This window comes from Gadus morhua, chromosome 13 (assembly GCF_902167405.1).
Source record: "Gadus morhua chromosome 13, gadMor3.0, whole genome shotgun sequence".
Classification (NCBI taxonomy): Eukaryota; Metazoa; Chordata; class Actinopteri; order Gadiformes; family Gadidae; genus Gadus; species Gadus morhua.
In genome coordinates, this window is record NC_044060.1 from 15,506,734 (window position 1) to 15,519,654 (window position 12,921).

A 12,921-nucleotide genomic window follows, 5' to 3' on the forward strand; every position below is an offset into this window, starting at 1 on the left:
ATTACTCATTGATTGATTCGAAGCATACAAGTACTATAAAACCCCTATATTATTAATACAAGTATAATTTGCTTATCAAAGTTGGAACAGAATCCCAGCCACAAATGTTGTAGAATGAACCGATAAAAATAACAACAAGACATGTCTTTGGGAAGGGGGTGGCCGTTCACCTTGGTACTTGTCGCTGTACTGTGCCTGCGTGGGGCTCTTGGTGAGAGACACCCTGGGGTGGCTGCTGAGCTCGGTGCTCAGGGAGGTGGTCATGAAGATCCGCTGCGGCGAGGGCATCGGGGCGATGGGCACCTCCGTCACGTAGGTGGCGGGAACGTACAGAGGCTTGGCCTTGCTGGCGGCACCGATCCTCCTCACCTGGGCGGAGGCGGGGAACAGAAAGTGATCCGACAGCCCATTGATATGGTTTCGGGAGACACGTGGTACTGGTCTAGGATTGTCTGTCTGTTTCCTCAATTGAACTGATACCACGACGACCAAGAGAAATACTACAAGCTCAATATGGTCACGGGCATCTCTTTGGAAAGACAACAGATACAGCATAAGAAGAACGTGAACTATAAAACGTTGATTCCCGACCTGCCACCAGTCGGCGTTGGTCTTCTTCAGCAGGATGAAGCGCTCGCCCTCCCGTATGCAGACCTGCCGTCCGTCGGCGCTGCGGTAGTTGTAGTCGTACTGGGCCTCCAGCACCACCGTGCCGCTGGGCACGCCGCACACGGCCACGCCCCTGTTGGCCACCACCGCGCCCGCCGGCTGGTGGCTGATGGAGCGTCGCCAGGACCCTGACAGCATGGTGACCCCTCTCTGCGTTACGCAAGCCTCAGCACTGCAGCGGTTTGATGAAGACGGTGATGATGTTGATGATGATGATGATGATGATGATGATGATAGAGGCAGTGTTGGGTGTGTTCTCCGTGGTCTGGTGGAATAGGGGCACCTGTAAATGGAGCCAGGGCCAGCGCCATATTCTGAGAGAGCTGGAGACAGACAGACAGACAGATAGACAGACAGACAGGGAGAGAGACAGGGAGAAGAGAGATAGCCACATAAAAATACAAAACAAGGAAATATAACCTTCACTGTAGACACGAAATGAAACAGAAAGTAAAATAACAGCAACAGTGCAATTAAAAAGAAAAAAGATAAAATATTAAAGAGCCCAAGTCACCAGGAGAGACACCAAATAGGTGCACTGGTGGGGAAGACAAAGGCAAATCTGAGTAAAAATCTTCTTTCTTCTCAAACTTTATCCACTTGTTTCTCAATAACATTTAGCCTTTTATCCTGTTGAATTGGATAAAAGTCCAGAGGCGTTGGGGTTGGCAGATGGCTGGAGAATTTTTTTTTTCTTGAACACTAACTCGTTTTGCAAAGTCAACATGGGCTAAGCAGAACACGTGTGAGCTACTTAACCTACAACAGCAGCAGTGTTGCCACAATGGCACTGTTGTCATGACATAATTATGGTCAAACTAAGCTCATCGTGATTTCTGGGACACCAAATGAGGCCGGCCACTCTAAATAGCTTGGACGCCATTAATATCTTTTTTTTTTTTTACTCTCCTTCTAATAATGACACTATTTGTGTCATTATCAGGAGAAACAAGCTGCCTATTATAATGAACTGAATTTCTTCTACTTTTTAGTAGACTTGGAGTTAATTGCATGAGCCTTGTGAGACCATTCTGATCCCACGAGTTCACGTTCAGTTCCTCCCTGCAAATCAGTCTGGTTCATAGCATCTTAAAGCATCACTGAGAGTGAGAAACGATTGGACCAATCAGTGCTAAGGAGGGAGGGAGCTTCCCCGGAATCGGCGAGTGCAAAAAGAGCAAGAGTGTCACTCTAGTATTTAATCCGATTGGCTGGAGGTCTTTTTAACATGATCAGGAATGGCAATATGTGTAAATCCATGGCTGCCAGTACCCAGCTAAGGCAAGACTGATATTCATTGCAAAACAACCTCGAAGCTCTGGATGGTCTCACAGGACATTTTATACCATAAATGAGCAAGTAGGAGTACAGGCATCTTTACACAAGGATGCCTACAGGTCGTACAATTCAGGTGAAATAAATCCCAACTTCCAATCATAAGAAAATATTTTTAAAACGAAATTATCCCTTCTTTTGCCATTCATGTAAATGTATATTACAGATGTGTAATATTTAATTGTACTGTTTTCAAGAGGCACGGAGTGCAATACACCTGGTGAGATGACAGAACCATATGCCGATACCCTGCTCTCCATAGCCACCGGCTCCTTACATAAGAGAGAATACAACTGGTTCTGCCAGACACATGGCAACAGGGGCTCATTTTGCATAAGTACACACAGACACACACAGACATCCCAAGGTGCATAGCAACAGCGCCTCAGTGGTGACTGGGGAAGGGCGGAGGGTTAGTGGCTAATAGTCAAAGAGGGACCGGGCAGAACAGATACTGGTTGGTCAGGCGCACTCGAAGAGGGCAGGCAGACAGACAGACAGACAGGAGGGACGGGGCGCTGGGCAGACAGGCTGTCAGAGAGAAGGACCGACCCGTTGAATATCGCTAATCTCACTGTACTTTATTGCCATGCATACAGAGAAATGAGAATCAATGTAAAACCCATCGCACCAGCATATGGGCGGCTACTGCCTACATGCTGGCACAATTGGGTTGGAAGGATGAGGTTTGAAATGCCACCCATTTAAGGGTGGCTTGTGGCTCAACCCACTAGTACACTAAACATGAAGGCAACCCATGTTTGATAACCACCTGTGGTCCTATGCAACAAGATATCCCATCCCTTCATCAACCCACTTTCCTGTCTTCCTTAACTGTCCTGTCGATAAAAGCAAAAAAGTAAAAAAAACAGTCAGGATACATGAGCATACAATAGCATAAGAGAAGAATTGAACGTGTATAAATGTCCACCTGCTCTCCAAATCAAAGCAGGGAAGTGTTGGCCAGATCAGGAGCTTTGCTACAGTTTTGCAAGTTAAGCCCCGGCAGTATTTTGGTTTTTTTCGCCTATACACATACCCAAATGGAAAAGCTTATAACACAGTAACCCTAAGTCCTAGATGGATGTATGATACTTCATTTGAAAGCTGACAAGCTCTAGTTTCTGTAGATATGTATTTGGCATGTATCATACACACAACCTAAATGACATCAGTTCAGACATGGCTCTAAAGCAATTTTTTTTGTCTTCGAAAATAATAGGTCATAATTGAACTACAATAACTAGGATGTGCTTTATATGTAAGGCATATGGCAATATGCCAAATACCTTCTACATCATGCCAACTACACCTGGAAGAAATTGGAGTTCTAGGCCTAAACCTTGGGGAGTTAATGGAGTTTTTATGGTGTGTTGTCACTGGCGGCACAAACCTCTCCAAAATGTCTCCAAATGGCCAAATTGCGCCAAATGCATTTACTCTACTTCTGTGACACTGGAAACATTACTGAAGCATTTTGGTGACTATAAAACCTTTCTCCATGATTCAAAACATAATTTTTTCACACATTCATATTGAGATATTGGCCATATCATGAAAATATGACAAGAACTAAATATGAACAATATATGCGCAAAATATGCGCAAAGTGAGTTGTCTGCCGTGTTGACGCAGCTTTATATCTCGGCTCATACGTATCACACCTGGACACGCCTAGCAGCGTTGGAAAGGTAAACTCATTGGCTAGAAGCCCAAGTGATTGATATATCAATAGCCAATACGCTGTCCCTATACTAAAGCCGCGAAACAAAGTAAACAAAGCCCATTGGCCCTTCGAACTGGGAGCGCTCCATCTACTTCACGGGCTGTACCGGAGTGAAAACTGAACAGAAAAAGACGGGGACACTTTTATTTTGTAGCCAGCAAAGTGATGAAAACAAGCATATCCAACAACTGCATACTGGAGCTAGAGAAAATATCGATACGGCTGCGAACGTCTGTATGTTAGTTGACGAACAAAGTTTGGAGATGGTAAACAAATGGACTTTACACGACGATATTCACAAGCTGGAATAATTTTATGAAAAACCATTTGGATGCTTTTGATCAGTGGATTCTCACGGACAATTGGAATATAAATAATTGAGGAATGGACACATATTACGGTTCTCAGATTGCTTCAAAGGTAGGGAGTCACTCTGTTTTTTGGCATTTCCGGTTTACCATGCTGGTAAATATCAATATTTATGGTTTTGTGCTCATGATTTATAGAAAAAAACAACCGGATGAATAAATTGTGGAGATTCTACCCTTTCTAACGACGTATAGAATGTCTGTAATGATGAAAGTTGAAGCGGGTTATGTCGCTCCGTAGTGGAAATATATCGTCAACAAACCAAATCGCCCACCGGTGGGCGATTGGGTCTTAAGAGGTTAAGGATTTATTTAAAAGGTCAAAAATACAATTTCTTCTGATATGTGTAACCTTGTGTGAAATAGTAATGCGTGTAATAGTGTTGTTGCGGCTTCATGTTACATTAAATCATGAATCATGTGTTCCATAGACATTCTGGGCCCTATCTTGCATCCGGCGCAAGTGACTTAGTCACTGGCGCATGTGTCGTTGCTAGTTTACAACTGGCGCAGAGCGCTCTTTTGCCACTTGCGCCACTCGCCGGTAAATTAGGGAATGATCTTGCGCCCCAAGGGGCGGTTCGGCGGAAGGAGGAGGCGTGTTCTGGCGCAAACGGTATTTTGACGTTTCTGAAAACCATTGCGCTACTGACCAGGAAATACCTGGTTTAAAGTCAGTGGCGCGTTGTTCAGACGCTATTTTAAGGGCGCATGCCTACATGCGCATGCATGCATACGGATTGCTTGTGCACCTCGCGCATACACTTTGCTTCTCTCATCTACCTAGCCGCACATTCTTGGTAAATTATTTGGGAAAGAACAGCTGATGCAGCGGTAATAAGTTGTACTTTTAAATCAATGCATCTTCAAACACCGTACAGCAAACACATATTTTCTTGACACAGACATCGTGTAGGCCTACATGCCCATAACTTCTAGGTTTGATGAGTAGGCCTATTTGATCGTGAAAAACATTGTTTTACCGCGGGTGAGTGTTAAAAAGAATGAATGAATGCGGGCGCGCGTGTGTGCTCTGTTTAAACACACGCAAACTAAACACTCTCATCATCATCTCATCTTCGTTCGCTTATCCGGGGTCGGGTCGCGGGGGGAGCAGCTCAAGCAGGGGGCCCCAGACTTCCCTTTCCCGGGCCACATTGACCAGCTCTGACGGGGGGATCCCGAGGCGTTCCCAGGCCAGTGTTGAGATATAATCCCTCCACCTAGTCCTGGGTCTTCCCCGAGGTCTCCTCCCCACTGGACGTGCCTGAAACACCTCCCAAGGGAGGCGCCCAGTGGGCATCGTTACCAGATGCCCGAACCACCTCAGCTGACTCCTTTCTAAGTAAAGGAGCAGCGGCTCTAATCCGAGTTCCTCACGGATGGCTGAGCTTCTCACCCTATCCCTAAGGGAGACGCCAGCCACCCTTCTGAGAAAACTCATCTCGGCCGCTTGTACCCGTGATCTCGTCCTTTCGGTCATCACCCAACCCTCATGACCATAGGTGAGGATAGGAACGAAGATCGACCGGTAGATCGAGAGCTTTGCCTTGCGGCTCAGCTCTCTTTTCGTAACAACGGTGCGGTAAAGCGAACGCAATACCGCCCCCGCTGCTCCGATTCTCCGGCCAATCTCACGCTCCATAGTACCCTCACTCGCGAACAAGACCCCGAGGTACTTGAACTCCTTCACTTGGGCAAACTAAACACGTAACGCATAATACAATCAATGGCAACCAATGTCTATTACCGGGGGGACACATGCATATTAGGATAGCATACAATACTGATAAGAAACAATGTTTATAATGTATTGCGTATATCATTAAATAGAACCACAGTTACCGCATATCATATGTTATAGCCTATCATACGTTTTCTTTGCCGACATTTATTTGAGGACTCAGTATTTCTGAAGTTGTGGAAGAAACCCCCTTATTCCATGTGTGAATTAGGCCATATTATTTGGCAATATACTAAGCCATTTGCAGTTTGAAATTCATGTGCATCTGTCTCATCGGAGACTGCAGACGCGCTGTCTAAATATCAACTCGTCCGATTCAAATGCGCTCATGGCTCTTAAAGGGGATGGGAGCTGGCACTCTCATTGGTTTGTTGCACGTTACGCCCAAACCACACCTACGGGTAATTAGGCTGCTTCAGACCAACCCCTTTGACACTTGCGCCGCGGCGCAAGCGTCATTTATCCGCCTGTAAAATAGCGATAGCGCCGTAGAACCGCCCACAAAGCTACTTGCGCTTTGCGCTTTCCCACTTGCGTTTCAGACCGTTAAAATAGGGCCCTCTGTTTCTTCAGATATGTTCCTAATGATTTATGGTACGCTGAAAACTCAAGGTTTTCATAGATTATCCGGCAAAGGACACCTCTGTGTCTTTCAACGATATCAAGAAAAGACGGAAGAATAGAAAAAATAAAAAAACAACAGACAGAGCATAGCAAACAGGAAACCACAGAGTGCATGACAACCCAGTCAACCATCTCCTTTCCGTCGCACAATCTCATTTTATTTTGCCTTTCTGGTGCACCATCATTAAGTCAGTTAGTGTTAGTAGGTATCTTTGAGATTAATAAAGAACACCTATCTTATCCGACTTTCTATTGGAAAACCTACTTTGGCATCCTTTCATTCAGGAGTCAGAATTGCATCAGAATTGAAGAAAGTGGATCGCTGCATTAGTATATTTGTATATTGTAGATATAGGCAAGCGAGTTAATTTGAGCATGAACAATAATTGTATGTTCGCATGTATTCAGGTCAGATGGCACTTGGAAGGGCACAGGCGGTGATACACACACACACACACACACACACACACACACACACACACACACACACACACACACACACACACACACACACACACACACACACAAACACACAAACACACAGACGCAGAGAACCCAGATGGTGACAAAGACATAGCCCTCTTACAGCAACAGAGCCGTCATGTTTTACTGTGCCAAGAGACGAGTGCACATGGCTGAAGTCTTTGAGCATAGAGGTATGGTCGGGATATGGAATAACTCATTATCACAATGATCATATCATCATCAATATCACATGATCAACAGTGGTTAACACTAAGGAGATGCATTGCATTGTTTAGGACATATCATCTCATTCTTCACAGCATAAAGGGCTATCCAAGTCTACACAAGAGGCAACATACCGCTAACTAGTTTTGCCTTTGTTTTACAGAATTAAGCAAACAAAAGAAAAAGCGACAGAAGTAAGGAGTGATTATCATAAGAGAGGCAGCTACAGAAGCAGAGAGGAAGACTGATCAGAGATAGAGGAAGAGAGAGAAAGAGACCAGCATGACTTGCGTCCTAGTTCATTGATCGTGCCTATTGATTAGTAGGCCTGCTAAGGCCAACAACAGTTTAGGTTCCATTGGTCATTAGTATTACCGTGGAGCTAACAAACACAGGAGGTTACACAACTTTAAACTGAACCCATGTATATGCACCAAATGCATTACAAAGATTGCATCAATTAGATGCAGGGGCCTTATATGGAAACCATACAGTGTATCCCATTCTTTTGTTCCTATCCCATAACTACGGTATTCACCTAATCACAATAATGCATCTCCATGTCCATATTGGGCAACAACAACACAGTATGTTGGATAAAGGGACACTTTAGTCAATATTTTTAGTCGGCCCTACATTAAAGGCATCTAGGGGTCAATGTTAACATGGTGTTATGCATCTGTACATTGATAATAACAATTATTAGTGACAACCATAAGGGAAATGATGCACCTCCATTAGGGCAAATACATGCAATTCAGCAGAACAATTCACACATGAATGCCAATGTGAGGGGAAAGGTTTTCATTTCATATAGCATTATGTATAGACCCTCTTCACATTGGCATCATTGCAGGAAAAACGCTGCTGTTGCTCTTAACAATAATTGTGCATCTGCTCTTTTTATGTAGCATGGCGACGGTAGCACACTAGACTGTCGACGACAACACACACATTGACCATGGACCATGTGCCGTGATACATAACAGTCGCAGGCCCAGATCATTTGTGTGAGGAGCAACACCTGTGTTGTCTTAAGAGGACACCTCTGTGAACGGGGTCTATTGCTTGATTTCAACCAATTACGAAGTGATGTGGTCTATATGTTAAAGCACAGCTGATACTAACCATCAATTTGGTGGATTGAAGTGCATAGTTTAACCTGGTATCACAACAACATCTGAAACATCCGGTATTGGCAAGTATCGATTTCTTTGTATGCTTCGTCTGCGATGACCTAGTGACCTGCAGATGATAAACTACTGCATTCTCAATCTTTAAGCCTTGCAGTTATGGTACCATGGACATAGCACGTTTTGGACACAGCAGCATAAGTCTGGAATTACGTTTGAAGTTTGAAGTTGAAAGCCAATGCCAATGTCTTCAAATTGTAGTCAAGGCAAGTATAAAGTGAAGGAGCTACTTCAAAGGTTTTTCATACTCCCACACGATACATCCCCAACTCATGCATATGTGCATTTACATATAAAAGACCTACGGTTCTTTTAAATTGAAAAGACAAATTGGGAGCCAGCAGTAGGCTGCTTTAAGTGAGAATAGGATTTTTCTAAATAACATAAAAATGGCAAAAACAGATATACCTTTCATGAGTTAATAAAAGGTTTAAGAATTGTGTCCCATTCCCACATCAGCGGCAATTGAAAAGACAAAGACACATTTATGATCGAGTCGCTTGCTCATCTTCCACAAAAAGATTAGTAGATTTTTCATCTTAAGTAAAGTTGAGACTGTGAGGCGGCTGGGATTTGAAATAAATATGTTATCACTGCATGACCATGGAGATATTTGTGGATATAGATGCGAGCGTGGCATAGATATGTATTATTGCATCATTAAATGATTCAAAAGAACCAAGGGCCTTTCATAATCTAGTGACAGGCTCTATTAAAGACACGTGATGGGTGGAGTGTAACAACCAGCACTGGTCTCTTTCTCTCTGTCTCTGTATTAGACATATGCCTCAAGCCAAACCAGCCTTTCATCCTCCTATGCAATATTAATGAAGAGACTGGAGAGAGACACCGAAATAAACACAGATTCCCTGTGTGACACTTTAGTGTGTGTGTGTGTGTGTGTGTGTGTGTGTGTGTGTGTGTGTGTGTGTGTGTGTGTGTGTGTGTGTGTGTGTGTGTGTGTGTGTGTGTGTGTGTGTGTGTGTGTGTGTGTCTCTCTCTGTTGGTGTGTATGAAATGGTTGGTGAACTCCTTCCCCATTGGGTCAAGTGATAAGCTATGTATATTTTCATTAAGCCATTGACAATGTGCAAACTCAAACAGAACCCAGATTTAAATACCTGAATTTCCATTGTATGACACAGTCATTGACATTCGCTCTAATGAAACACATGACATGAACATTTAATGTGCTATGTTGTGCTACTGAAGAATCGCTTGGATTTCTAAACTACCACCTCACCACAATTTTGACAAAGAAAGTGAATAAAAAAGGAATGTCTTTTAAGGTCATTATTTTTCCCTCTGAGGCAGTGGAAGAAATCATACATTATTCAAATGAAACGATCATTTAAACTAGTGTTTCCCCATTTCAGGTGGCCCTTTAATCTCAGTTGGTCTGCCTGCCGTGACAAAGCGGTTGTCTGTGGTCACAATAAAAAACAAGACACCTTTCAGACCATAAACTAGACTCTGTACTCATCACGATACACTGTGATGGAGGCTTGTTGCTGCTTGGTCTAAAGGAGTGCTGGCCGTACATTGACTTTTCTAATGAAGAGCGCAGGATTGATCCGGTGGAGAGGGGAGAGTGAGCTGTCACAAACTATCAGGCCGCTCAAAGAGCCACAGTTCGCTGTGCACGCGAGTTTGCAACACTGCTGGGGAATGGTGAAGAGGATCCGAGTAGTCTCCTGGGGCCAAATTCTACAGGCGAGGGAAAACCCACACGCATATAGCTTCACAGGACTACAAGGAAGAGAGACAAGTTTCGCATAAAGGAAATTGAATTGCAATAATCAATGTTGTCCATCAAAGGGCCATTAGGTCTATTATACACCGTCCCGTTGCTTTCAAAGCAGTTACATTGTGAATTCTATTTAAAGATGCATTTAAAGTTATTCTGGGGCGAATAAATTGTAAATATTGGCATATTATATGATATCACAAATTATATGTTGTGCAAATATTTTACCATTAATTTCTTAAGCCCTGTCCCAATTGGCCACAGTCAGCCTCAGCATGCTCATTGTCATACATTCAGGAATGACTGGTATGCAAATATTCTGTAATGCTCTTACAGACCATTGTTCAAGGAAGTCTCCATTCAACATGAAATATTGAGTGCAAATCTAAAGCAGTGTACAGTCCTCCTAGCCCAGCATTGCCAGACCAATTCACTGTTCTCGCAGGCTCATCTGGTTGCCAGGCTACAGTTCAGCAACTCTTAGGACCATTCAGAAAAACGTTGTTAACTTCAGGCCAAATTTTTGATTTGGTGTTTGAATACATGTTTAACTCTTAAAATATGCCAGTAGACTTTGTAATGGACCTGAAGGGCAATGCAACGTCATGCAAGTATCTACTGCATTGTGTTTGTGGTCTGTTCAAGACAAAGCCGTCATTTTCAATGATACGCGTGTCTCTGTGGTCTGCTGTATTTACCCACCCACGAGAAGCTCTCTCACACACACACACACACACACACACACACACACACACACACACACACACACACACACACACACACACACACACACACACACACACACACACACACACACACACACACAGACAGCTGGGCCCTACATCCCGTTTACACGGTATGAGTAGACCCTATGAGTTAACTACACACGCAAAACACTGGGCTCCGCTGCACCGATCCAATCTCTCCATGACATGGAGTCCACTGCATCAGAGTCCAGGGCACGGTAGTAATCAGAGCTAACGCCACCGCCGTGCATGGTACATGGCACGTTTAATCAGGCAAGTTGCAACCGTCATCAGGGACTAATCTCTGAAAGCTGGGGTCAAATATGAGCGAGTGCAGGCAGGATTCACATGGGAAAAGCTCTGGCTTTTCTAAGGCTTTAAGAAAGGTTATGAAACAGTGAAAAATGCAATGCCTACAATGTGTTTTATGATTTTATTCAAATCAATGTTCAAGTATGCATGCAAGAACAAATTGCATTCTAGAGAGACAGGCCTTCATTGTCTCCCTGCTCTGTTGTGTAAGGTTTATGAATAGGATTGTTTCCTGGGTGAAATGTCATAGAGAAGTCTGAGATAAGAGATTTGAGAGGAACGTTTTGGCAAGCCACTACACCACTATGGTACTGAGATATGTCAGAGCATCATCTTCACATCTCCTATAGTGCTAAACAGGAAGCTCACAAGCCCACGCAGAGAAGGAAACACACGTCCACAAAACCAATGCTTACCGACATTATAGAGAAACGAGGCACGAAGTTGGTATTTCTAAAGAAACGTAGATGAAAAGTAGGCCTAGTCTCATCTAGCACGAGTCTAGTATGCTCTTTGTTGAGCGGTACCATTGATGTACAACTTTAGACATTTTGAAATTCAGCAAGCTCTTCGACATGCCATCTACGATCACTACTAAATAAATGCCTAACCCTTAACCTTGTATTTCTGAATCCTAGGGCTACTCTGCACTCTCTCCAGTTATTGTTGTTGTTTTTAAACTAGGTTGTGCATCAGTAGCTACTACAACTTATTTGGTAGCTACTCCAAATTGTATTGCAGAATGCGCTTTGATGGTTCTAACTTCTCAGCCTCACTTGCACGTCACTCTGGATGGAAGCGTCTGCTCCATGACTAATGTCAACTGCGATATGGTTAAAACAACAACAACAAGCATTTGGAAGGCGCTGGGCATCCCTTGGCTAGAGTCTTAAGCCTGTTCAGAAAATACACTACCTACATGCATGTAGACGCTGTACACATTGCAAAATATGTAGGACCACACCAGTAGTAATACGTGAAAACGTTTAGTAGTGATACGAATTGATGCACTCGTAGTTGGATATATTTAGAAAGTATATATGCTAAATATATATATATATATATATATATATATATATATATATATATATATATATATAGCATTTGTAATACATTTTCGGACACAATATCGGGATGCTCAAGAGATAGGCCTAATAAACAAGGCATTCCCTTGTTTATTAACTCTGATAAGAACCAAATCGATTTATAAGCGTCCTACTGATTTGCAGTCTAAACTCACTTGTCACCCGACTTGTGCAGCGTAATTATTTACATTTTAAGTGGCATCAAACTAATACATTTGACGATGATCCTAATGAAGTTAAAACAGGTAGAGAAGCGGGCTCACCTTTACATCAGGGTACAGCTGGTCACGAAGCGCGCGCACTGACAGCTCGTGCAGGACATCCGTGAAACGGCTGATCTGGAGCAGACACACAACAACCTCTATGTTCTCTGAAGAAATACCATTAACATGCACTTTTGTTTCCAAACAACAAAGTACTTAACTATTCTTGATGTACTTACACCACTTCACTCTCAAAATTCTGCAGAAGCGTTTGTAAGCCAATGAATTAAAAAGCTTGCGCCCGGTCGAATTCAGTTGGTTTCAAATTGGTTAAAATGTGCCATATGGTTGCATATTGGACCAACCAGAGTCGACGGTAATATCCGCTAGGGTGCGCACACTTTTACTGTAATAACGAGATCCAGGAGTATTGTGCTTCGTAGAATCGCAGGCAATCCACCCCGCCCGCCGCTGCTACA

General features: G+C 43.4%; 1 protein-coding gene across 4 annotated transcripts in view; it reads right to left on the reverse strand.

Moving 5' to 3' along the window:
• The window catches only part of arhgap9 (Rho GTPase activating protein 9), a 39,313-nt gene extending 26,397 nt beyond the window's left edge, over positions 1-12,916 (reverse strand). For 3 of the 4 annotated variants that reach the window (XM_030374404.1, XM_030374405.1, XM_030374402.1), the window contains exons 1-4: positions 12,682-12,916; positions 12,503-12,577; positions 592-992; positions 171-369 (exon numbers count right to left, since the gene is read on the reverse strand). In XM_030374404.1, the coding sequence (XP_030230264.1) occupies positions 171-369; positions 592-807 (415 nt within the window). In that variant the 5' untranslated portion in view covers positions 808-992; positions 12,503-12,577; positions 12,682-12,916. The remainder of the gene's footprint in view (positions 1-170; positions 370-591; positions 993-12,502; positions 12,578-12,681) is intronic. The other variant, XM_030374403.1, reaches the window with a different exon arrangement.
• Between the last annotated feature and the right edge of the window lie 5 nt (positions 12,917-12,921).